At 35.6% G+C, this 27,601-nt stretch overlaps 1 protein-coding gene across 6 annotated transcripts; it reads right to left on the bottom strand.

Annotated features, from left to right (window-relative positions):
• Positions 1-1,283: 1,283 nt before the first annotated feature.
• Positions 1,284-23,233, bottom strand: EFS (histone-lysine N-methyltransferase). Of its 6 annotated transcripts, XR_002601463.2 has the most exons (20): positions 22,951-23,232; positions 19,724-22,816; positions 19,376-19,577; positions 18,772-18,941; positions 18,523-18,611; positions 16,887-17,018; positions 16,506-16,622; positions 15,754-15,846; positions 13,762-13,839; positions 13,032-13,088; positions 11,060-11,840; positions 10,923-10,978; positions 8,969-9,048; positions 8,760-8,842; positions 8,565-8,644; positions 7,879-7,958; positions 5,038-5,083; positions 3,041-4,515; positions 1,939-2,064; positions 1,625-1,814 (listed from the first exon to the last, which is right to left on the bottom strand). XR_002601463.2 is itself a non-coding variant. In XM_022285819.2 (18 exons), the coding sequence occupies exons 2-18, from the start codon at positions 22,569-22,571 to the stop codon at positions 3,259-3,261; spliced, it is 6,249 nt and encodes a 2,082-aa protein (XP_022141511.1). In that variant the 5' UTR covers positions 22,572-22,816; positions 22,951-23,232; the 3' UTR covers positions 2,942-3,258. The 6 variants fall into 6 exon arrangements, 1 of the variants encoding a protein (XP_022141511.1); XR_015790170.1 differs by lacking the exons at positions 1,625-1,814; positions 1,939-2,064 and adding an exon at positions 1,284-1,549; XR_015790171.1 differs by having other exon boundaries at positions 1,625-2,064; positions 19,376-19,562; positions 22,951-23,233.
• Between the last annotated feature and the right edge of the window lie 4,368 nt (positions 23,234-27,601).

The following is a 27,601-nucleotide window of genomic DNA, read 5'->3' as shown; positions in this document are numbered from 1 at the left end:
AAAATAAACAAAAACAGATAAAAAAAGTACCAAAACCAAAATAAATAAATATAAAATAATATTTAGAGTTTAAACTGGGAAAAACTAAGAGAGAGAGAGAGCGAAAACATTTCACATAAACTCCAATAAACGTCTTGTGTCGGTTGGTATTATTAATATTATTACACCTTTTTATTTGGGAAGTTATTATTACACATAATAATAACAAAATTAATAACCCAAGCTGGAGTGTACGGCGTGTGGGAACGATGTAATATTCCGAAAGATCTGAAGATCCCGTACGTGGCCCTCGATTTCAGTGCTCATAATCACTTCAAAATCAACGGCTGAGATCTAAAGATCCCTTCTCCTAACTCTGTCCCACACAATTATTGGCCAAATAATTATTAGTTATTAAGACCATTCACCACATTCTGGGACTGAGATTTATGGTTAGATACAATTCCCAAATTGGATGTCAATTAGATTTTTATTTATTTATTTATTTATTTTTCTGGAGATTATGTCAAATGGGGGTTGGATAGATATTTATGGGGACAAATATGTAATTTTGTTTTTCAACAACTGTTCTTAATGAGTTCATCTTTTTTTTTTTAATCAGTGGACATTCAATTTATTATATAAAATATGAGGTGTTCTAGAAGGTAAGCATGAGGTATTTGTAAATACAACAATAGATTAATTAAAGAATCATTTTACAATCATTTTATTTCTTGTTTCATATTTTTTCCAAAAGAAAATATAAGCTTATACTTTTAATACACGTCCCCGGGATAAAAATTGTTAAAAACATATATTTTCAAAAAGTGAAAAAAAAAAAACAATGTCAAGGCATAAAGTAAATCCAAAAGATGCTAAAATTATAGATTTCATATCAACCTTTAGAATTGAATCATAAAGTAAATCTATGAAAGATGCAACATCAAAACCCATTGAACCATGGCAACCAAGAAGTTGTTAAACCAAAAAGACACTTGAGCCACACACAAAACCAAAAATTAAGGAAGGGAGAGAGCTCTGATTTACGATACCTGGCAGCAGTTAACTCAAATGATGTTTGCTTCCTCCTTCATTAACCTCCTAATAACCTTCAACAGCGACCATTAAACATGAACATTCAACACAAACAACTTCTCACCCTTATTTCTCAATTCTACCATTTTTCTTCAACTGAAAAAAGAATCCTAATTTTCTCACATGGGGACAGTGAAATACCATAGCTTATGGTTACATTGTTTAAGGGAAGGATTGCCAGAGAAAATCTTGAATTGATGGATGATGTATGAAAGAAAGATTATTGAACTTTTGAATATCTCTTAACTACTAATCAATCATAAAGTTGGAGCAAACTTGTACATCACAAAGTGGTTTGACAAGTACTGGAGGTCAAATAGTTATTAAAGATTTCTTGATCCCATAACTTAGGATTCAAGTCTTTAGACATGAGTTTATGCAGCAACAATTTAACCAACATGGCAATTATCCAACTTAAGCAATCTAGTTGGATGTTACAGATAACCTCCAGAGCCTGAAACTTTTGCTGGGTAGGCTGCAACCAAAAACAAAACCAAATGCATTGCTCGAATCTGAAGGTTTTTTCTTCTAAAAACTATTCAACTGCCAATTCAAGTAAAAGCCCATGGTTCTTCATTTCATTTCAGTTCTATTTCCACTCTGGACATCATTCAATTCAAACAATTATAAATATTGTTTTCAACAGCAATCCTCCTGAGTTTTCCCAAACTTCCAGGATGGAAACTGAATAAGGTCCACTAATCTACCCCTTGCCACCGATACAAGCCCAACAACTATACCTGTACCAAGAACAAAGTGTTTTAGATTTGCTTCAGAGTCAACATTGGCATTTTTTCCTTTTTTAAATATTACATCCCTGGGGAAGCCAGGCCCACCCTATTGAGCTTCTCTCCTGGAACTGACCTCTACTAGAAGATATGTACTCTTCATAGAACCGTTTGACCCCCTCCATTAAAACCACTGCTGATTCGACAGCCATTAAGAATTTAAACACATCTCTTTTCTTGTTACTCTTCCTGATGGCCCAAGCTGAATGAGAAATATGGTAATCATGAAAGCAATTGAGAACAAAGGAATAGTTATGCACATATATCACTTCACAGTGAAATTGAAATTTGACAATGTAAAAATTAGCACAATGAAGTTGGAAATATTGTTCTATGATAGAAAGTTTTAATGGTCACAAGATGATGCATCGAATGAATAGAGTTCAGTAAAAATTGAGATATTTGAAACAGCGTGTGACCACATGATATGATAGTTATTATGCACAAATGTTTTCCCAGGTTTACACATCAAATTTAGAACGCTTCTCTATGATCGCAAGTACATAGATACCTAATATGCAAGAGGTCAAGGACCTGGAGAGAACAAATAAAAAATCAATCCACAAAAAAATCCTTCTGTATATAAAAACAAGAACAAAATACTACTTCAGGACTAATCAATCATCCGTAGGAAAAGAGCAACAACAAAAGGAAAGCAGAATGAACAGAATGGATAAAGAAAGGACGCCATCAGATCTGACTAAAGACTGACAAATCTTATAGAACAAGAGTACCTGTGACGAATTCATGCTGCAGACCCATTTTTCATCAGTAATGCAAAATTGCCGTCATCAGTAATGATGAGCGAACTCCATTTAACAATTTGTTCCAATCACACCCAGACAAGAATAACTTCATAAATACAGAAATATAAGAAACTATAGACAAACTTTTAACGAATCATTTTCTATGTACAAAATTAAGGATAAAAACAAAAGCAGCTTTCTTCAGACAAATGCATAATTACTTAGTTTCATCTAACAAGGGTCCATGGACTTTGCAGGATAAGTGAGACAGCTTGAAGGGAAAAGGGAAAATAAAAGCAATGTTTATAATCTCTAATAATCATAGGCAAGACATCAAGAATCAATGAAACTTTTATTTCCCCGAGATCTTTAAACATTGCATGTCACAATTTAATTTTTGTGAGAAAATGATATACAAATAAGAATGCCTACCTCTTTGAGGTGCTGATTGATGGATAAAGATCCAAAACCTCATATGCTGATGGAAGCAAGATCAACCTCACGCATAGTACTACCAGTGCTGAAGTAAGAGAACTACCATACTGAAGTTGAAGAAACTTTCCATTGAGTATCAAACCTAGGAAAGAAAAAGGAACTGAGAATACATTGGGTTCTATTGAAATTTCAGTAGATCACCAGTTTCCTACAACTCAGCGCTGATTCTGGTTTAGTGAATGCTGATAAAAATCATCGTTAGCTTTATCGGCTCTAACGCTTGCTTCATCTGAGCAATATGGATTTATCCCCTCGTTTAGTACATTGTCATCACTTATAGCGCTTGAACCACTCCTGAAGTTTCCCTGGTATCCCCATTGACTCCTTCTCTGTAACCAAGGGGGACCAAACTTTGTATTACGCCACTTTTGCTGCCTAAAGTACCTTCTTCCCAAATCATATGATGATTCCTTCACCCGTTTCAATATCTGTTGGTTGTTTAATGGAATGCACAAATCCTGTTGGACATTAGTACTTGTGCTAGGAGTGCTTTCTTCTGAGAAAGAAGTTCGAGAATCATGGCTGTTAACCTGCCCTTGTTGAGCTGATTGTCTAATTGCAGTACCACAGGCAGACATTGGTGGGCCTTTCTCACCTCGAGGATATGGTGGCAAGGGTGGAAAAGGGTGAAAAGGCATTCCAGGAGCAACATCCCAACACTCCAGATTCTCTGCATGGGATGTTCCATATTGCTGAACGATAGAAAACGGAATTCCGTAAGACACAGGCAAGCGAGAAATGAATCTCTCCTGTGGATGCCCAACTGTGGAAAAAGCACAACTCAAATTTCCAGTACTCTGTTGAGAAGGATCTAAAACTGTTGAGAAAGCACTTGAGGAAGCCAGGGGGGGATTGAAAGGAGATGAAAATCCAGGAGGAATATCTTCAGGTACATCTTGCACTGTACTGTCTGCCTTAATATCTTCTTCTTGGCGACAACAAACTAAGTCAGAGAGGGAGGAGTCCTTATCATCACCATTTACCTTGTCTATCAACATTGGTGCCACTCCAACACTATTTAATTGGCTGGAATCAAAGTGCTGCACCAATGATGATTCAAGCTTCTGCTCCTTGGATCTCAGATCTAGGTTTGTGTCTGCAGGTTGATCCCATCGACTCTTACGCTTGCGATTTTTTTGCCCACTTGACGACTGGCCACCTGTAGAAGCCACAGAACAGATGTCTGCAGGATGAGTATCTGGCAGAGATGTAGGCATTGACTGCTTAACACAGTCAATCGCTTCTGTGGGTCTGGAATCCAGATCATGCCGGTAACTGTGTGATACTGTAAACCTACTGCAGTTTGAACCCCTGTAAACTTCCAATCTCCCATCCTCCCTCTCGGTGTAACCAAATTTTCTAACAGGTCTGGGAAACCATCTGTCTCGAAAACTTCGGGCAATTTGATGTACCTGGAGGTCCATGCTTAACTCATTAAAACTAAACTTCAAAGCTTTTGGGCATATATAATACATCGAAAAGGATCGTGATTTATATTTGAATGTTTTTGGGTATTTCGTTAAAGAGAATTTACTAGTGTTCTTTAGAAAATGTTGAGATGCTGTATACACTAATAGATATCATTTTACCAGCTTATCTTTGGGCACACGAGAAGTTTTAAGGTAATTCCTCTTTTCTTGATACATAGCAAGTAGCAACAGCCCACTGGAGAATGAATCAGTGAACTTTTCTAGGCCTTTCATTTAGGTAGATGTATAGTTTTGCATAGATCTTTCATTAGAAGATAAATTTCTTCTCATCCTCAAGATTTCACTCTTCAATACACTCCCCCCCCCCCCCAACATTTACTGCAGCAGATAAATATTTTTCCTTAGCTATTTTGTTTGCTGTAGTATTGTTCTTTAAGAAAAAGGAAAATACATGCATCTCATCACTCTGATTGATATACGTCAAACATAATTTGTAACTGATACCTGTTTGTCATCATGCTCCGTCAGTGACAGTAAGGACTCTCTCAAACTGCATAATAGTATACACGTAAGGATCAGTAAAACACACATGGCACACAAAAAGGATCTATCACTCATTGCAGGAGAAAGAGGTTAGCTAAAGATTTTTTATTTTTATTTTTATAAGAGTTTGCTAAAGATATTCATACGCAAATCAAATCCTTTGATGAAAGTTCATTATTCTAGTCTATGACCAAGAAAGTAGGCATTCAAAAGAAAAGAAAAACACATCACTGCATGCATGAAGCAGCAAAGTTTATTCTTTATGGAGATCGAACTGAGGAGAGAAGACATACAACTACTTCCAACTTGAAGTACTTGCCATTATTATATGTCCCGTACTTTGAGCAACTTTGCCTCTTAGGCAATTCCATTTTTAATCCATTTATAATTATTTTGTACAAGTTCCTCAATGGTCCAAAAGATAGACTTTGTAACACTTACTGAACCAAAGGAATCTCTCTAGAATTTCACTTTCAATGACTAGTGAGGGTGGTTGGTCTGACAATGATAAATGATAAAAGTTCCGACAAAAAAACATATATTTTTGCTACATCTGTCCCTTCTTACCCAAAGCAAAAATACTCAAGTATTCATTGTATAATTCCTCTAAAAAGTCTACAGGCCCCACTAAATGGTAGGCCTTTGCAAGAGCTAAAACTTGGGTGTTTAGTCACTAAAAACGTAAACAATCAATAATATAATGACTAATGTGCAGCTGATGAATGGTACAAAATCAAGGTGTGTAAGGAGGATAAGGCAAAAGTCTTTTGGTGGAGTCTTGCTCACAGGGGTCTTTAACACTCGTGAAAAATTGCAGCAGAAGTTTTGTAGCTGGACCTTCGATCTATAGTCTTAATCAAACAATTGAAGAAAGCCTAGACCACATCTTCATTCACTGTGATTTTGCAGCTAGAGGCTGGGTTTCTACTATGCTATTTTGATATTCCCCGCTGCTTGCCTAACTCTATTGAGACTTGGATTCTTGAGGTGCTAAATGGTTGGTCACTAAAAGGCAGAGCAAAGGTGTTTTGGAAGTGTGCTTCAAGAGCCTTCCTTTGGAACATTTGGAAGGAAAGAAACAATAGAGTTTATGAAGGAATTTTTTCTAATTTTTATTCTTTTAGAATTGGTATACAGCCTACTGCTTTTTGGTGCTTAAAACAAAAAATTCTTTTGTAACTACAGCTTATCCTTGATGCTTCAAGATTGGAAGGCCTTAATGTTCTAGTTTTCGGGGGGTCTCATCTTCCCCTGATTTTAGTCTGTACTTCTGTTCTTGTGTTAATACATCTTTTTCTAATAATAATAATAAAAAAAAGGTTCCTCCTCAAATTGAGAAGATGGACAAGAGGGTGTATCACTTATACATCCTTCTCATTTTTTATCAATGTAAGACCAAGAAGAAAAACTAAAGCTCCAAGGGGATTCAGGCCAAGAGGATCCCTTTGTTTTTTCTTTTTCTTATATATGTACATATTTTTTTAATGAAAACCAAGCTTCCTTAAGAAGAAAGAAACAAAACAAAACAAAAGGGCATCCACTTTTCTTTTTCTCCGAGTGGCTGATGTCCTCACTCCTAAGCAAACATTTGGGTATGGCAAATAAATGTAATATTCTGCAAGGCTTCACAGGGCACTAAAAGAGTAAAAAAATTATCTTACATTTAAGACATCCACGTCTTTAGTGAGGATAAGGAAAAAAGGTTGAGCAACGTCTTTAAAATTCTAGAATTATTTGACTTTTCTTCAGCAGGTTCATTTGGATAAAACAACCATAAATAGCATCAATACAGGATGGAATCTTGTAGAAGCCAAAGCTGATTTGTTCAAACTCCAGTTAAAAGTATGGCTTCAAAATAGCGAAGTTCAAGGCTCCTCAATGCTATTTACTTTCTAATTTATTCTCGAATTACAAAAGGAAACCCCACAAGGAAGTATTAAACCTAATAAGATCCAAAACAAACCCACAGATCTCTCCACCCCTAAAAATTCTATTGTTCCTCTCCAGCCAAACACCTCACAAAGTAGCCAAAAAGTGAGCCTGCCACAAAAAAGACCCCTATCTCGAAACGGAGGGACCAACAACACCTCCTTCAACATCGCCCTACAAACCCTACTACAGGCCTAAGACGCCCCAAACTACCCAAAGAACCAAAGCCATAAATTATGCGCAAACTAACAAGACCACAACAAGTGATCAAGATCCTTTGAGGCTCCTCTATAAAGCCCACACCACTGTAGGCCCCAGACATAAAGAAGATTGTCTCTAAATACGATCCAAGGTATTGAGTATTGACTTTCCCAAGCAAGTAAAACCTGTCACCCAAAGAACTTCATCTTTTTCGGGATTTTGATCTTCCAAAGAGCGGTAAACAAAAGGTCAACGTGGGTAGATGGGGAGCTTGGAATATGGAAAAAGAAACTGCTGGAAAAACCCCTAGAAGGGCGGGGGACCGTACACACATATCCCCCCCCCCCCCCATAACGAAACAATACCTCAGACAGCATGCCAATCAAATCGGAGACCTTTAAAGTCTCACACTCCCTCGAGAGTTCGTACCCTCAAAAATTTTTTGTTTATTTTCCTTTATCAATGAATATTTCATATATTGGTCATAAAAAAGTTGCAAAACTTCAAAAGAAAAAAAAGAATAAATCATTTTTAGAATGTGTAAGACACCCATCAAGAAGAAATTGGTGGAAACTTTATCAGCATATACAAATTTAAACTACCCCATAGTTCAACACTATCTTCATAATGTTTAGGAGTGGCTGTTTGGAATAAAGCATCACAATCTCTAACCTTTCCATTCCGGGGCAAGGAGGACCTCCATTAATATGTTCAGAAGTGAGTATCTCTCTTGCTACCAAGTATTCTAGTACCTGCAGAAGAGCTTGATTATTTTATTTTGAGGCACACAAGGACTCGAACTTGGGTCACGTATATTAAAAACCAATCATCTTACCACTATGCCAACACCAGCTTGATTATTTTATTATTTGTTTTTTAATAAGAAACAAATTTTTCATTGATATATGAAAATAAAAATATTTCAAGAGACGACCTTACTTGAATAGGATTTGTTCTATGTCCTTGAGTTGTAAAAAAAACATTTAAGGGAGTGAAAAAGGCCTAAATATTTGTTTCTCATAAACCATAAAAAAAAAACATATGTCTGAGATTCAAACCTGAACCACATTTGAAATTATAATTTTCATGAGAGTCAACTATTGGAAGGCTATTATTGTTATCTTCTTATGCGGGGATTTCCTCTACCCAGCCTTAGTTTGTTTCTTATGTGGCCTCTCTTTTGAATATACTGTCTCTGATCAGAGGAGCACTTAAACAAATATCTAAAATGTGACCGTTAATTAGCCAAATTATGAAGACGAAAAAAAATTAGACATATAAAAATGATGAACTGGGAGGTTTCTTGCCAAACTCAGAAAAGAAATATCACAATTGCCAATTGCCATAGAGAGTACTACCTTCAGAAGCTTCCGAAGAATAGGGATCTTTTTGAAGTCACTTCTGTATTGCTTCATTATATTATGCAGCATCCGCAAACCTGGGAGGAAAAAGAAGGGGGAAAAACAGTTTGTGGAATTCCATAAACCAAATGGCACGATAAGAAGATCACAGAAAATACACAGACGCGACAAAAAAGAAGTGCAAAACTCTACCATTTTTGTTTATTATGTCGGTCAATACTACTCGTGATTTTGTCTTCAAAAGAGCATCAAGGATCATTGAAAGATCTCTATTGCTGTCAAAACAGGAAAAATCACTTAAAGTACTAATTTTCAAATGCATAACATACATGAGTTCAAATGACTACAAAGGCAGGTTAAATTCATAATTCAGATTAAAGAAAAGAATAGTCAAAGGCAACCTCTGAATTGCTTCACCACTACCACTTGCACCTGATGCAGCAGTCAGGAGCAGAAGCTTTAAGTAGCCTTTAGGGGCATCCTGGTAGAGGGAGGGAAGAAACTTATGAATACTCCAACACTATGCATATATCTCTGCATGAAAAATGTAAATCCCCTTCTTTCTTCTTTGGGTAAAAAAGACATCTTTTATCAACAGAAACAAAAGTACAAAAATTAGCCTATATAAACAGAGCCAAACCAATATTCGGGCCATGAAAAAAACACGAAAGAATGAAATGAAGAGGCCCAACCCCAATAGCCGATTTAGGTCTTCAATTGAATCTATCGGTCCTAGTTCCGAAATTGGATTATGAAAGGTCAACTTGAAAAAGGTTGATGTATAAAAAAAAAACTTGAAAAAGGTTGAGTTCAATAATCCTACCATCAAATCTAAGAATGTGGCTCTATTGAAATATATGGAGGAAGTAGGAATTTCTTTATTTGAAACTAAGCCCTAAAGCATCAATCGACATCCAATGGCTCAATAAGGTTGTTATGATTTACGCAAGTTTGTCACCATTTCTCCTTCTCCGAGAAATTTTGCAGGGTATCCTCAGATCACAAGGATTGATGAAGAAATGTGATTGATAGACAGGGAACTGGGAAGTGTGTTTGGTTGAGTCGTGAATATGGTAGTCTGCTTGAAGAGCTTCTGGTTGAGCCATCAATAAGGTTGAGGTGCATGAGGAGCCTGCGGTTGGATAGTCAATGACCTTTTTTGTAAAGGAGGTCTTTTATCCAGTTTTGGTGGTTGCCTTCTATTTGAGAGATTTTGTTTAAAGTTTTGGGGCATATTCATTGAGTTTTGGCCTTTTTCAAAGTTTTCCAGTTATCTTTCTTTTGGGCTGAAGCATGATGCAGTTTTGAAGCTCGGTGGGAGTAGCCTTGTTGCCTTGGCTCATTGGTTTCTCAAGTTTTTCTTCTCAGAGATGCTAAATCTCTCCTTGGTATTCTTCAATGCGATATTTTGGCTATTGTAATATTTGGATATCTATTTTTTGTTCTTTTATGGTTTATTTCTCTTTTCCCTCTCTTTTGAAGTTTGTATCCTTGTACATTTTTTCTATTTTTGTACATTTTTTCTATTTTGAAGTTTATATCCTTGTACATTTTTTCTATCTTTTCATCCATCATTCGCATCTTGTACTTTTATTGATAGGTTTGTTTCTTGTTAAAAAACAGAGGGACAAAACACTAATCTAGAAGAGGATGCCACCTAGTGGGGACATTGAAGTGAATCATGCTCAAACCACCCCCAAGACCTCTCCCTCTTTTGAAACACGCTTAAGTTCCTCTCCAACCAAATCCTTCAGCATAAAGCAAAGAGACTAGCCAGCAATTTCTTCTATACTATGCTACTGTTGGATTGTAGGCTAGGAGAACCCCATCCATCAGAGTTCTATAATATCGACTTGGAGAATGATACCCCAAAGTCTATAGGAATCTCTAAAAACCTTAGATCCTCCAGGCTCCAATGCCTCTTTATACCAAAATGATGCCAAAAGGAACATTAAACTGTAAACAATGATAATAAATTTTCAAATAAGTAAGTACAAGAAGACAAAATTCATAGCCCTTCCAACGATAACTACACATATTAAAAGCAGGACAGTTAACAGAAGATTTCACAATCGTTTGTAAATCTTGAATTTCTAGAAAGAGAATATATGCATTGTTTCGAGGGAAAAAAAATAGAAAGAGAAGATATGCTACAAGTGTTACAAGTTGTCAGTCTATTCTGAAGATATATTACTTGAACTCCAGCTTAGAAGAAAAAGAAAACTTCATGGAAGTATAAGCTGATGATAAATCATAAAAGAACCCAAATAAAATAATCATTCATTTCCACCGGATAAAACTAATAGAATAGCAGAAATTCAACAAACCAACGTATGGGAAGTCATAATGACTCACTTTTCTTTTGCTTATTCCCCCTTCAGCATCCAGGAGTTCATTAAGCTTCTCCTCGACTGAAGCATCAAATACCATTAACCATTAATAAACCCATCACAGCTATTCAAACTAAAGCTAGTATTCCAAACATGACTAACCTGCTTCAAAGCGGTTGCTAGGAGAACCTTCAATCAATCGTTTTGGCTTGAAAGACGAAATCTGGGGCTTGTTAGTCATTTGAACTTTTTCTACAGAGCTAACTTTTCCTTTCTTAATGGAACCTGGTTTTCGTGAAGTTTTCATGCAAGGATATGGCTTTAAATGTACTTGCTTATCTTCACCTGCATCCAGCTTGGACTTCTTACGAGCATCAATGTCATCAAATAGCGACTTTGCCACCGACTCAATAGAGCATGTGTTCTTGTTAGAAGTATTGCCTACAGGAGATATTTCTGTCTGATCAACAAACACGGCTTTGCTTGTCACATCTTCAGTATGTTGGGTAGTTTCTGGCAAAAGTGTAGCAGGTGATACAACCTTCGAGTCTTCAAATTCCAATGAACTATGCAATGGTGAAACAGTAGAGGCAGAAAGGCTAGGAGGATCTTCTTTTTCTTCTGAAATCTTCGGTTCGATGATAGCAATACTACTAGGCTGATCGATCTTATCCTTAACCGCTGTCATACTCTCTGAGGGTTGCGTTTCAGCACCATCTGATGAACGAACTACAGTTGGCAAGTTATTATTCAAACTTCTGCCATATGCACGAAGCATTACTGGTTCTGGAAATTCTTCGTCTGAATCACTCTGAATAATGACTTCAGAATTGAGGGGATCTCCACCTATATAACCTCGACATTGGGAAGAACCACAATAACATTTTTTGGCAGCGGCCCCAAATACCCTTACATAATTGTAGTCAAATGTCACCTCTTCACCCTGAAACAGGAAAGAAGTAGAAAGGATACAGTTTCTTGCAACGCAATGTAAGGCACTCAAACATGAAGTTTATCAGGAATTATTAATTAACAACATTGACATAAAAAGAAAACGTTTGGCCTCCAAATATATCAGACACATCCATCAAGAATTGTTGGCTACCTACATACATGTGAAATATGAATAAGTACTCCCTAATTTGTAATTATTGTTCTGATAAAAGAAAATTACCAATCATTGTCTTGAATAAGTGATGTCTATTCTTGAACACTATTTATTTTTTATCGAACTCCGCTTACCCAGAAAAAGGAAGAGAAAAAAAAAAGGAAGAAGAGGAAAGAAAATAAAGCAGATGCTAACCAGAAAGAGCATCACAGATCAAGCTATGAACAGTAAATGCAGGAGATGCCTGAATCAACCAAGAAAATTGGCCAAAGCATTCGAGGAAAGGATAGTTTTAAAGAAAATAGATTTTACAGTCTAAGTTAATGAATGCAAATGTCAAGGCTGTTCAGTTTCATCCATCCATACTGAAATTGAATGATCCTGCTTCTGTGAATAATGTCAACAAAACTAATTGATTACTGCTCGACTTACTTTCTATTATCTCTCTCTCTCTCTCTCTCTCACACACACACACACAAAACCCTCTTCCAAGTGGCACAAATAACACTGAAACGCTGTGGAAAGGAGCATATAATTTATAACAAGCGAGTGCCGACTGCCAAAAAAAATTTGCAATCATCATATTATGTACTGCAGGAATTGATAACCCAACAGAAGAAAAATGAGAAATAAATAAACCACCCAAAATTGCAATCCATGAGCACTAAACAGACTCGTTCCAGAATTATTCTCTACCATTGAGTCAAAGTTATTTATTTTTCAAATAAGTGTCACGGAAGAGGTACCAAAATTCCAACCCTACAGCTTACAAAAACACACTCCAATTAGCATTACTGAAGGTTCAGAATAATGACAAAAGAATTTGAAATATAACACAAAAAAGAAACAATGAATGCAGTTTTATCAGAGCAACCACCACCAAATCTCTACTCTTTTCATTAAAAATTCCATAATTCCTTTCAACCATAAGTTCTCCGAATCATAACCCATGGATATTCTGTTTTAATGGTTCAGTAAAAAAATAAAAAAGAAAATGAAGGTAATAAAGGCAAGCAATAAATTTACCTTCTTAATATCCCTTAGTGCAAAGAGCCCAATGCAAATTTCTCCATTCACCATCCACTGTTCCAAAACCAAGTAATAAGAACTTAAAAAGAGCAACAAAACAACAAAACAACAAAATAGTAAATTATCTAACAACTCCGAAACTTAAAAGTTTAAGTTGCTAGCACAACCGATAATGACAAGAAATTTTTGGGAAGTATAAATCTCCAATGCCATATTTGTGAGTATCCAAACTAGCTTGCACGCACCTAGACTAATCTCATGAGACAACAGCCTGACCCTACTACATTTGGTTGCGAAGGTAACTCGTAGGATATTAAATTCTAGGCAGGTGACCACCATGGTTTGACTATCAATTCAACCATTTCTAATCTTAAAAATAAATATTTATCATTTTCTTCTTTACATAATGACATTGATACTGATAAATTATGCTTTCGAGGGCATGACATTTAAATAAACCACTAATTAGTCCTGCACTGCATTAAAGGCTAAGCTCCAGGTCTAAAACAGTCTCCTCCAGTGCTTCTGGTCCTAGTTAACTAAGGTATTCTGAACCCCTTTAATGGGAGTGGTGGGAAGAATGCTGGTAAGGGGATTATAAATTACAGGCTACAATCCAACTGGATCATGCAATATTGTGTGTAAAATACCACAAAAGTTATTTACATCACCACATCAAGAAAAATATAACATTATGCTACGATATTTTAACGAATAGGATATTAACCTTCTCTGTGCGACAATTTGGATCACAACTGTGGTTAATGAAACGCCCCAAATTCCCCTTTCCACATGCATCTATTACCTGTCAAAGACAAATAGATGAAAAGTGGACTTGAAATAACATTTTCAGTAAAAAGGGAAATGAAGGGAAAAAAATGATACAATTAAGAAAAGTGGTCCGCATACTGGTTCCTCATCAGTGGCCAAGGATAGTAAGGGACGTGATTAAATCTCGAGTTATAATTCTTTTGCACAACAAAATGTTATGCTCGGTGCTCCAACAGGTTACGATAAGATCAATTCTTTTACAAGCAGTCTTACTTTCTAGTAATTAAGACATATTACATTCTCAAAGAATTACTTAGAGATGTCCAGGTGAAGGGAAAAGATCCTTGAACATGTTAGGCAATGATCTAATGCTTTTAGACATTTAGCAACGTGGTAGGTCAAACCACCTGCTCTAGAGGTGGAAGTCATACTTTAGCAGTATAGTGAAGGCTGGTTTGGAGGGTATTTCTTACGGGCCTGCTATCTTTCTATTTTCTTATGAGAAACAGAAGTTTCGTTAAGAAAGAATTCAAAAGGGCATGAAAGATACAGCCCTCAGAGGCTTTATTATATATTTAGAGAAACCATGCAAATAAAACGCATAGACTTCAAAGGTTAGTTGCAACTTTGACCCTATACTTGCATCTAGCCATCTACATTATAATACTTCTATCTTTGCAAATTATTTTAATCACCAATAATGGTCTTTTTAAGACTACCATATTTACGCATGTGACACTTCTATAGCATTCACATGGTCCCGTATCTCTCTTAGCTGCACCCAAGGGAAAACCATCGTCATTAGAGAACAAAGAATGGCCCTCAGAGGTAAGAGAAAAGCTCCTTAGTCAAAAAAGAAAATACCATATGGCACCCTCATGATGCCACAAAAATAATTGTATTAGATTGAATGAATCTATTTTTTTATGAGAATAACATCTTTCATTGAGAAATAATGGAAAAAATACATGAGGGAAATACAAAAAAAAGGAAATCCCCAGGAGCCAAAAAAACAACAAAAACATAAAAGAACAACTTTCATTGAATCAGAATGAATCTATTTAAATAGGTTGCACAACATTCTCATAGTTCAAAGTTTTTTTTTGGAAGAGAAACAATTTCTTTAATGTAATGAAATGAAAAGAGAGAGATGTACAAAATGAAAAGCTTATTTATGGGGATCGGTCACTAAGGCCTTTTGTAATTATAAGTTAGGCATCAAACCCCTTTTCTTTAGGGATTCCCTCTTGCAGGGCTGTTTTTTTTATGTCCCTCTTGTTTTTGTATCTTTTTCATTCTTCTCAGGGTAGTTTCTCATAAAAAAGGGGCCGGGGGGGGGGGGGGGGGGGGGGGGGGGGGGGGGGGGGGGGTGGGCAATTGGTTAAAAGAGAGACAAAACTATAGTGTTGAAAGATAGGAGAGCATTTGCACCAAGATACAACCAATGACACTATATACTCAAAAACGTTGCTGATAGATCGCTCTTTTCCTTGGAAGATCCTATGATTTCTTTCAAAGCAAATAGGCTAAAGCATGGCCCGAACAAAATGCATCCAAAGGGTTTTAACCTTGTTAGAAAATGAAGTTCTCATAGTTCAAAGTTATGAGCATTTCAATCTTAAAAGCATATAGAATTGAATATCATCTCATCTCTTTTGTTCTTCCTCTTTTGATAAGGAAGAGTTTCTTATCAAAAAACAAAACAAAACAAAAGAAAACATAAAGAGTTGAATAGAAAAGGGATATTAGTAGCAGTGTACTAAATTGTTGCAAAGAATTCCCACGTTCTACTCACAAAATGGTCATAAGACAGCTCTTGGAACATTATATTTCCTTTTCATTATTTAGATGAGAAGTTCATATCTTGTTCTAAATAAAAAGAATATCAAGGGACTACAGCTTCAAAAAGAGTGTGTTAAGAACAATGACAAAGAAACGAAGATTCAACCTCACTGCCATTTAGTGTCATGAAGTAGAAATGTCGATGACCATTCAATGCATAATCCTTTTGACGTGCCTCATAAGCATGCATATCAAGGACCTGGGAAAACCCATTAATAGAAATAAAATCATACAACTTCTAACACATATAATAAAAATTATAAGAAACAATTTCATTGATGAGATGTAATTACAAAAAAAGGAAGAGCTAAACCCCATACTTTGGAGGTTACAAAGAACGCCTCCCTTGGACATGAGAATTAATGCCATAAAGGACTTGAAGTACACATTCTCATCACTTACATGATACAACCATCATTATGTTTATATAGCCCGAAATGTAGGTCATAATGAATTTTTATGCAAATTCAAACTTGATTTCACACGTGGATGGACATATTCACATTGTTACACAACTATTTTGGCTTAGAAGAAAGAGTCAAGTCAGAGGATACATGATTGGTTCCACTAATATAATAGTTTCTTATCAGCATATACACTAAAACCAAAACTTTTTGCAACTATCATTTTATTATATTTACCCAACTGGCTAGCGTTCCTATAAGCTACATTCTTTTGTACCTTATGTTCTCATCAATATAATTCCAGTTTCATGTGATTATAGAAAGGAAAAAATTAAAAAGGAACAAATCAAATGAAACAAGAAATTTATATGCAACTCTGACGGAACATGAAAAGTACCAAAGATCATGATAGAGCTTCCTATATGTCTTGTACTATGGATAATGTCACAGTTACCTCTCCAACATACTCAATGAGAAATTGCCCTTTTGATATATTGTCAAGCAACTGTAGCCCATAACCCTTCTTTCCACATCGCACCCACCGTAATTTGGCATACTTGCGTTTCTGGAACTGAAACACATATTCAAAAATTAAATTCATTCCTTCATCTCCTCATGATTGTTAATGATTGGAAAGATTTTCTTTTTGCTTTTGTATCCTTTCGATGGGGTTTCCCCTACCCAACCCCTAGTTGTTGCCCTTTTTGTCGTAAATCGAAATACAATCTTTGTTTATCATTAATAAAAAATTTTATAAAAGATCCATCCTTTCATCACAACTCTATTTACTTAACCAAAAAGATCAATTTAGAGCTCCAAGAAAATGTTGCCATACCTGTTGATTAGAACAAAGGTCTCCACAAGGACATGTACCTCGAACACATTCAATGTTGAGCATTCTATTCAAGCATTCATCCCCACAACCTAATCGACCATCCAAAGCTGGTTTGCAATGACAAACCATTATCTGTTTAAGATTTATAAAAATAAAAAGTCAGGATAATACAACATTGGCCTAGATGCATTCATTCAAAACCTAATTGGCCATCCAAAAAGGTGATTTCAAAATTCTAACAATTACAAATCATAATAAGTTAAAGAACTTATATTTTATCCATAGAAAAGCGAAGATATATAATTTGATTCCCAACCAACATGAGAAGAAAATAATATATAAGAAACCATGCAATAGGACTACAGAAGCAGCTGCAGCAGCAACAGAACTTTACAAGAATGGCATCATCAGGTAAAATAATAATAGTAATAGTAATAATAAAAAGAATAGTACGATCAGGTGCATTAGAACATCAATTCCATCCACTGTATACTTGCCATAAATTTAAATTTTGTTGAATCTGTCTTATGCCTTCTATGTCAACTAAATTCGACTCGATGTAGTAATATTACTTCCACAAGCACAGTCAAAATTTCAAATTTCATTCTTGAACTTCGCACATCAACATTTTGAAGCACAATAAACTGTGCCCAACCTGGTTATAAAATACATGGATCGTATGCTTGGTAAAAGTTAATTTTTTTGTGAAAAACAAAACTTTCAATAAAAAGAATATATACTACCAAATACAAAGACACAAAAAGGAATAAAAGCAGTGCAATAGAAAACAAAAGAAACCCTCAACTAACTTTATAAATATTTCCTCTGCTTATTGCTCCATGAAAATATCAAAAGAAGAGCAAAAAGAAAAATATTCACTATTCCCTCTCCTGCTGGTGCGTACTAAGAATTTGTAGAAGAAAAATCGCCCTTTTGCTCTCTGTTGTGGTGGTTAAATTTTGTATGGAGGTGTTTTAATTAGTTTTTTATGTCCTAGTGCTATCGTGAGAAGACTTGCGATTTTTCAAGGATGTTTACTGCGATTTTCTATAGCTCGTAGATACTTCTTTCCTAGCTTCAAAATTAAGCTGCATGGCAAAAGGTTTTTGTACTCCCTTTTTTATTGAAACTAACTGAAGGGGCCTTATCGAAATTGCCATTAGTAGTGCTAGGATAACCCTTTATCTACTACCTTGTGGTTTTTGCTGTAATGAATTTGCCTTATTTAACAAAAAATAATAATAACTATACAGGTAGACCCCAATTTGATGGAGGAATTGGATAAATTGAATTTATAGAAACAACCCACACTCTATCCAAAAAGAAACATTTGTATCACAAAAAGGTGAAAGGGGCTAGGTGCCCTAGCAAAAGCAACAAAGCTTAAAAACAGACAAAACTCATGAACATGAGCATACAACAAGAATCTTCATTACTAAAGCACCAGAATATGAATATCACCCAAAACCTCACAGCACTGTTCTCAAATGTTGTTCCATTTCCCATTTTCCATGTCTCCCAACTAGTGCACTTGATCAAATTTGATCATGAGATAAACCCACTTTGAAGCTCGGGGACACGTGCATAAAAATCTTAATAATCATTGCTCAGATGAAACATCACTTAAAGAATGTACCTCATCAATAGTCTGAGTTTTACGACTACGGTGCAAAAACTGATTGCTGCTAATGGAAGCAAATTTGTTCTCTTGGGGAACTGCATTCACTGCAAACAAGTACAGCAATCACACTTGGACTATAAAAATAAGAAATGCAGGATAATAGGCAACAGAAGAAAATTATTGTTATCTTTACCCACTAAGAAAAATTGTAATAATTTTGAATTTTATAATGGTATTAAGGCATCTCCAGCAGCATCCAAGTACCTGTTGTTGGATGAAAACTCCCTAATTCCCTATAAGTTAGCCGTTTATTGGAAGCATTTTCTTCCCCAGATTCATCTGATATCTCTAACTCTGCATTAATCTCAGAATTTGACTTCTCTTGTGGGATTGAGCAATCAGCAAAAGCTTTATCCACATTGTCCTTACAGGTCCTTAAAAGACAAACAGCTATAAATAAATAAAAATTATAGAAGAAAAAAACATATCCTTGTAGAATATTAGTTCTAGAAAAAAGGAAATATGATGCATAAAAAACAAAAAAATTAGTAAAGTAAAGACTTGAGAGTACCAATAAGCAACCTAACAAGACAAAAGTTGGCATTTCCCCAACTCCCAACCCATATTTTCTAGTCAACAGCCAGATGATATTTCATCTTATCAATGAAATATTTATTTCTCATAAAAAGAAAAGTTTGCTCATGCATACAAATAATATAGTAGAGTGCCGACTTATGAAGAAGCTAAAATAAGAATTCATTCTAATATTCTTATGCATATAATGAATCTATAAGGAGAACTTTAAACAGTTGGAAAAAGAGTATGAATCACTACCACCCTCGGTGGTATATGATTAATAAATGTGTACCATGTGCAACTTGCATGTCCTAAACTATCAACAAGAGAAGCTGGTATGCGTCGCCATTTATGACAATCATCACAGAGCACCCAAGCATCACGAGGGGGTGTATACTGCTCACTCACAGCACCTTGTACAGAATTCAAATTCACTGCCACTGTGGATGCAATGATGTCATCGCTTTTATCAGGCTTGTCTACAAGGCAATTTCCTAAAACATTAGAGTAAAATTAGAAATAAAATTTCTATTTTCAATGCTGACAGCACAAAAATTGTAGAGCATTTCCAATGCTCATCTTCAGAGTAGAAAAATATATCATCTGCAAGTGTGCTCCAAATCAAACAAAATAGAAGTACCTGCTACTTGGTGACTTTCCATTCCAGTCACAGCTTGGTCACATATAGCCTTCTTGATTTTACTCTTATTAACAGACTTCCGTTGGTAAACCTTCTCTTTAGAAGCATTCTTTATGTTGTTTCTTGAGCCAGGAGCCTTGTACTTGCCTTTGCTTGTTTTAACAGATTTAGAAATTTTAGGATGTTTCTTCCTTGCAGATTGAGTAGGAAACAATGTTTTTGAATTCTCTGATTCAGAAAACACACCGCCAACATCTATTTTGCTACATTCTTTAACTTTGAGAATCCCATCTGCCTTCAAAGCCTCTTCTGGGAATGCAATCTCCGTCGACAAAGGCACTTGCTCCATAGACAATTCCTTACTATTTAAAGAGTAGTTTAAAACATTTGCACCAGTGGAAGTAAATGTCTCACTGGAACCAAGCTGATTTTCCACATTCCGTCTTCTTCCATGCTTCTTTGACGATTTGGACCTATTTCTGCAAGGAGGAGCACTCGAGCCACCCTCCTGAGAACAACTAACTACCTGATTGGACTTTGACTTCTTCCTTCCTTTCTTACTACTGGTAACATTTCCGGAAGCTGCAAAATCTTCTGAGGATGCCAAAACTGAGTCCTGCAAAGTTTCTTGTCGCATTGCTCCAACTTGAATATCTAAAATTGAATTTATCACTTCTGAATCAGGTGAAGTTCCAGGATCCAAACTCCTTGTATCACCTGCCCTTTCTACTGGCTCAACCAAATGAGAGGAAATGCAATGATTATCATCTGCGTGTTTTTCAGATGACTTTTCCGCAATAACGGTGAAACTTGAGTCATTATTAACACATTGTTCCTTCACAACAGAACCATCAGGACATATCTCTTCTTTCTCCTGATTCCTATTATAGCAAAAGATTTTTCTTAAAGGCCCCTCTTCGGGCTTTTGATCGTCAACACCATGGGTTAATCGAGGAAATTCCAAATTACCTTCCCAATATGATTCATTCCCATAATTGCAACTGATACCCTTGGCAGACAATGATGAATCAGCAACCTCTGGAACCATAATGTTCAGAAAATTATGACCCGAATTCTTCCCTAATTTAACCTTCAAACGAATACAATTGGTTGAAGTAGCACATTTTCCTTGGGTCCCTTTTCTTGATCTATGTGAACTATCACTTGCCTGTTTCTTATTCCGCTTGGTACCTCCTTGATTACCTTTAGATTTCTTATTTCCTTGTTTCTGGCTTTGATTTACTAGATCATTGTCACTTTTTTCAAATGACTGAATAATATAGCCCAGTGATCCCCAAGGAGAAGGACGAGCAGGCCTAGATATAGAGCTCCTCCTCTTTCTTGAAGTGTCAAAAATCAGTGGCTGAGGCAATTTTTTTTTGCTTTTCCTAAGTGCCCTTTTTGTCAAACTTTTTTGGCTTGATGCTCTCCTTCGGCCACTCCTCTTAGAAGACAGGACAACTGTTTCGGGACATTTCACTTCAGAAACACAGCCAACTTTCTCTATGTCATTGTTGTCTTGACAACCAACATCGCAAGAATTAACAGAACTAATATCCTTTATTAGAATATCTTCTGCACTCAACATCTCATAAAATCCATCTTTTCCAAAATCAGGGGGCTGAGAAGGCAAGGGCAAAGCTAGTAGCTCAACACAATTGGGGTTCACTCGAAAAATAGCTTCCTCCAGATTGCAGTCATTTTCAATCTTGTGAACTATATGTTCTCTAGCATCACCATTATCATAAGTCAAAATATCAATATCTTCTTCCACGACCTTTGGAATGTACTTTGAAGAATTACTGACATGATTTTCATCGCATCCATCGTTCTCTGGAGAGTGGATGGTTAGTGAACCATCAGATTGCAGGTATTCCCTGATCCTCTGGCAGCCTTGTGAAGGCAACACTTGCAAGCACGATTCAGGATTGCTGTTCATATCAGCTACTTCAGTAACTGTTTCTCCAGAGGTACCACTTAAGCTCTTTCCATCCATCTGGCAAATATACTGGTCATAATTCGCAACTGATTGTCCTACATGTATTGATAGTATTTGATCACTCTGTAAAGGGGACATCTCATTCAACATGTCTGCTACTATTTCAACTGAAGCATCCGTTATCCTGTCCACAGAATCTGAAAATGAACAACCAGCACCATCATTATCCGGCTTGTTTTGTTGTATCTGTATGAAATCACTTGGAAATCCATTGGCAGAAGCTAAATTAGAAACAATTTCACTGACATGAGAAGGAGATTTTAAGTCATCTGTACAAGTACCCATTTGTTCTAAAATTGGACTATCGTCTACAGTGTCATCTCTTTCAACTTTTGAAGACTCAGCAATTACACAACTATTATCATCCAGTTCATCAGGCTTGACACAGTTTGCCGATGACCCAGTCAAGGACACCATATCCATGGTCGTTCTACAGCCTGAGATACCAACTATACCATCGACATCTTGAGACTCTTTCGTATCCAAGCTCAATGTTCTATTCTCCAAGTTGCAAGCGTCATTCTCCTCGTTTAGAAAGGGATCACTGACGCCGGAATCACTATCCAACCTTTCATCCAATATTAAAGTATCTGCATGTTCGGAGCCTCTGAATGTCCCATCCTCCCCAGCAGCAGCTGGCTCTGATGAATTCGTGCAGATATTAGTCGCTAGCGCTCCCAGTCCCCTATCTGATTCAAACATCTGACCCTCACTATAATTAGATGGACAGGAAGTCATCTTCTGACGAGACTGCTGCTTGGGAAGAGGTTGACTCGAACAGCGGACCAACTGAGTAACAGAGCCTCGAAACGGTTCCCCGATCACAGCCGGGTCGTCACATGAACCCATCTATCTTGTCGACAACGAAAACCAATCGACACCCATAACCCGAAAATTGCATAGAGTGACGAGATAGAAGACTACAACGTGATTAACCCGAAACAAGTGTAATGTGTGTATCAATCTCCTTCAATCAAATCCCGGTTCCGCTAGCTCACAGCATGTTCAATCGAGCAAAACAAGATACTCCCGTTGCATTCAAGAGGAATTCCAATGGCCAGATAACACACCTAGAATGGCATTAGCCAGACTCCCTGCAAGCATTAAAACCCTAATTTCAGAATTTTCAAAGGCAATGCAGAAACATTGGCGCCGTAAAACACACAGTTCTGCCAACAACGAAAGCAAATAAAGAGTCGGAAAGAATTAAAGAAAAACGGGAAATTACCTGCCGCGATGACGAAATTGAGTAAACGGATGAACTTACGCAGTTTTCAATGGCGTCCAATCTGCTTCTCTTAGGAAATCCGATTGCAAAGGGAGAGGGAAAAAAGAGAGAGAGAAATAGAAAAGGAATCAACGAGAGATGTTTACGCCTTATAAACGTTCTTCTAACAAGAGTTTCCGACCGAGGGGAGGAATTTGGTGTTGATTGGTAGTCGGTAGAGACCGTTTAGCCCTACACGCTCTGATCGTACGTTTTGGGGTATTTTCGTAATTTTATCACCCTTTCCTGGTTCCTGCTGCGTACTGCATATGGGAGTTCTGTTCAAGCATGAATTATTCTAAGACTCGGCCTCGGCCAGATAAGTTTTCTTATAAATAATAATAATTAATATCAATTAATCCTTTTTATATATATAAACATTAATTAATCGTGTATCTATGTTTTAAGTTAAATTATAATTGCCAACATGAGCATACTCGGTCGTAATTGATATGTACACCTTCCTTTGAGGTTGGAGGTTCGATTCTCCGTATTCACAATGTTATACTAAAAATTTCTTTTTTTCTAATCCTTTTGTTTACATTTCAACGATGCAGGGAGTGAAGTGGGGTTAATATTTTGATAAAAAAATAAAAGTAAATGGACCATAATAATCATCTTTTAGAGATATAGACTAAAATCGACATTTTGAAATTACAATTGTTATGGGCTAAATGAATAGGACTCGACAAAAGGATAAGAAGACGAACATGAGCCGGATATAAAAGGGCCCAACTACACGAGTCGACCGAGCAAAGGACGAGAGGCCTAGATCAGCTAGGTACGACCCCTGTTCCGTGCTAATTAGAGTAGTTATCGGCTGTGGGTTGAGAACTCGTATAAGTTCTCTCCGGCTATTTTACATAGCTCAGTCCAAGTGGGCCAAGGATTCGACATCCTGATTGACCGAGAGTGGGGCAAGTCCAGTAGAGAATATCTCCACAAAGATATCAGGAGAAATCCCTATAAATAAGATAATAGACCAAATCCTAGAGGTATATCGAGAATACTCTCTACACTCCATACTCAACTCCTACGTTGATTTAGTTGTGATTCTGTTTTGCATGTTTCATCGATCCCGTCATAATTTTAACCTCAACTGACAATACAAAGATCAAGCTATTTGAAGTTGTACCAAGTAGTCAAATATTATCATACTATGCATAGCTTTTTTTAATTCAAAAAACAATGAGGTGAAGATTTTAACCCACTACCTTTTAGTTTGGATATATGTCTCGACCAATTGAACATTCACGATCGCATCAAACTATTTAGGGATCAATTTCAACTAATAAAAAAAGTGAATTTAATTAACATTTTCTAAAACTTTATTATTTAAATTCTCCTGCATTTATACGATCTTATAATATTTTTAAATTTTGGTTGGACTTCCTTATGTCGCATCCATGTCTCTTCATTTGAGATGTAATAAATAGAAATTGTTATTATTGTTATTGTTATTTTTAAGACATATGGAGTGGGGTTTCGAATTCACGGACGAAGTGCTATGAGCTATACTATTGACAATAATTTTATTTTTCTCAACTAAAAATACCTTAAAAGGCATGTGATGATATTCAACATGTTTTCTAATTAAATTAATTTAGGTTTTTTTGTACTGTTTAAAATTTACATTTGATTTTTAGTCTCTATTTTATTACTTATATAAACGCCTTTTATTCAAATACCAACCGTGTTAAGTTTGAATGATTTACATCCAAACCCTTGACAAAATCAATTAAATATTGAAAATTTCCTTTTGAATTTATTGATAAACAAAGAGCCAGCAACTAAACAATAAAGTCAACCAATTTAATTAAAATACAACACTATTTTTTCATATATATTTTATGCTATGTGTTTTGGCCATGGTACCAAACAAGTTGTAGGACCGTTTGAAAAAATACAACACTATTTTTTCATATATATTTTATGCTATGTATTTTGGTCATGTTATCAAACAAGTTGTAGGACCATTTGAAATTGTTGGAAATAAACACAAACAAATTAATTTATTGAATTTTGGATTAGTTAACATAGACGAGTGAGAAATTCGAAGTAGTATTTTGTTACACAATTTAACATCCTAAACAAATTTAAATTTAAAATAATGTACCATAGAGATACACATATATTAATGTATGGCAAAAAAACATTGATTTTTAAAGAGATTGTATGATATGTTGTGTAAATAAATCCACCTTATTACTATGTAAATAACCACTACACAGATCACAAGAATGAACATTACTTTTTAGTATCTTTCCCTTTACAGTATTTGCCCTAATTAATTAACGACTTTGAAAAGTATCTTTCTAACTATATTTACGTCGTGCTTTAATTGACTTAGTTGACTGAAACAACCCTAAGGTATAAGTGTGGCGGTAAACTTTTATTTTATTGTTGTTTTTTTTTTTTAAATATGAGTTAATACAACATTTTTGTTTTAGTACTTACTAGGTAATATAACTTTACAAAAGAGTGTCGCCTAAAAGTGTGGATATGTATGCATTAGAATAAGATTTGTTTAAATTTCATTTTATCCCTAAATTTAAAATTCATGGTCGTAGAAATCAAGTGTCTATTCTGATCCTAAAACTTTATAGTTTGTTCATTTTTGGACTAACAATTCCTCTGTATATGAAACTTAAGATAGTCAAGGTATCACATTTGTTAAGTAAGAAGAAGATCATAGTATACAATTAATTGTGTGACTTTATAACTACTTTGTTCATCCAAAAGACATGGTATAAAGAGAGATGTTGTCTCTCACGTATATACCTATTATCTTCTTATTTTCTAGCTAATGTAGGACTTTGTTTGCACTACATACAAATCCAACAATCATCCCCCTCAAACAAAATAACATAAAGCTTTCCTCCTCTCAAGTAGTCATTCATCCGTCCTCGCGGACTACAACGAGAGTTTGCTCCAAAACTCAAAAAACACTCGGATATAACACACTTACGGATTACATCATAACTACATATTCTGATGCTAACCACTTCTTTGTTTGGCACATGAAGATTTCACCGACACAACTAGCTCGATACTATGGTTTTGATACTGCTTATTAAGGACAACGGTGTTCCAAACACCCCAAGTATCTCCACAGTAGTATAATATTGTCGGAATCTGGCACAATTCTTTTGACTTTACTTTTGGTTTCACAAAAAATGTCTCATAACAATGGAGATATTACAAGATCTTCTTCTTATTTAACCGATGCAGGACTTTTGTTGCATTTCCATCAATCATTCCTTGTGAACAAAGTACCACCGAGTCATACCCCTGACTTAGCAGTAGTATCCTCATGAATCGTTGAGAATACTACTAAACAAAATTGTGATGGTTATGCTCGAACCAGATAATATCATTCCATTGTGAAGATATTCATTTGTACTCAGGGTACCATTGTCTTACATCACATATTTTCGATCAAAAAATTGTGAGTTCGAACCTCCACTCTTATATAATGCCATATTAAACAAATTTAAAATAATTATTTAATAAGTCCTACATAACATAAATGGATTAGTTTAATGGGAGACAATTAGTTAAATGATGATACTTAAGCAATCCCTATAATATGGCAAGCAAGAAGCATTCCTTTTTTTTGACAAACCAATGCCTAAGCCATTAAAAGATCATTGTCAATGCTAAAACCCAATGCATATTTGAACTACACTCCCTTTACCATGTGCTCCATGACAAAATTGCCCAACCCAACCAACAAAACCATTGGACGAGAACCAAACAGCATCCACAAGGATTCTCATCACGTATAATGAATGAGAAGTAAAGGAGTGGATGCCCTAGAATTTATAAAGGAAACAACATCATTTGTGACCCATATGTATGATTTTGAATCAATCAAATATGAGTGGAGATTTAAACCTCCTCCTATATTTTTTGATCGATGATATATAATTTAATCATATGAACTATACATGCTCAGATAAGTTTTAAATTTACCTATTATAAAAAGTTAGTAGAGTGATTTTACGAGTATTTGTACATAGATAAATTAAAAGTTTAATATATTAACTTTATTTTGTCTATTTTAGGTCCATGTATTTTCAGAATGTCAAAATTAGTCTATACAATTTTAGCGTTTGTCTATTTTAGTTTTCATACATTTAAAACATCTACTTTGGTTTATGTACTTTTTAAAAAGTGATTGCTCTGATCAATTTGTTCTTATATTAGCGTGACTTTCCACTTCAGAGGTTTCATATTTGCATTCAAAAGGGCTTTGGTGTGTGAATGATGACCAAAGTATTTACATATTAAATGCATCCATATCAAATTAAGATTTAGACCATTATTAAAAGTTGATATGTTTTAAAAATATCTAACGTTGGATACTTGTTTGAATTTCTAACGTAGCTAATTGTTCGCAATATGTGAGTAGGATGTCTTGTATGAGACCAAATATCTAATGTTGGATATTTGTTTGAATTTCTAATGTAGCTCATTGTTCGCAACACATGAGTAGGATGCCTTGTACGAGACCAAATCGAACCAAGGCAAAACTTGGTGCGTACGGGATATAATTTTTGAAAGTAACTTTTAGTATCAAATATAGATTACAAACAAATGATAAATTTCG

This window comes from Momordica charantia (assembly GCF_013281855.1).
Source record: "Momordica charantia cultivar OHB3-1 chromosome 4 unlocalized genomic scaffold, Mcharantia_2.0 BLBB01000004.1, whole genome shotgun sequence".
Lineage (NCBI taxonomy): Eukaryota > Viridiplantae > Streptophyta > Magnoliopsida > Cucurbitales > Cucurbitaceae > Momordica > Momordica charantia.
This window is presented reverse-complemented; position numbering and strand designations above follow the sequence as displayed.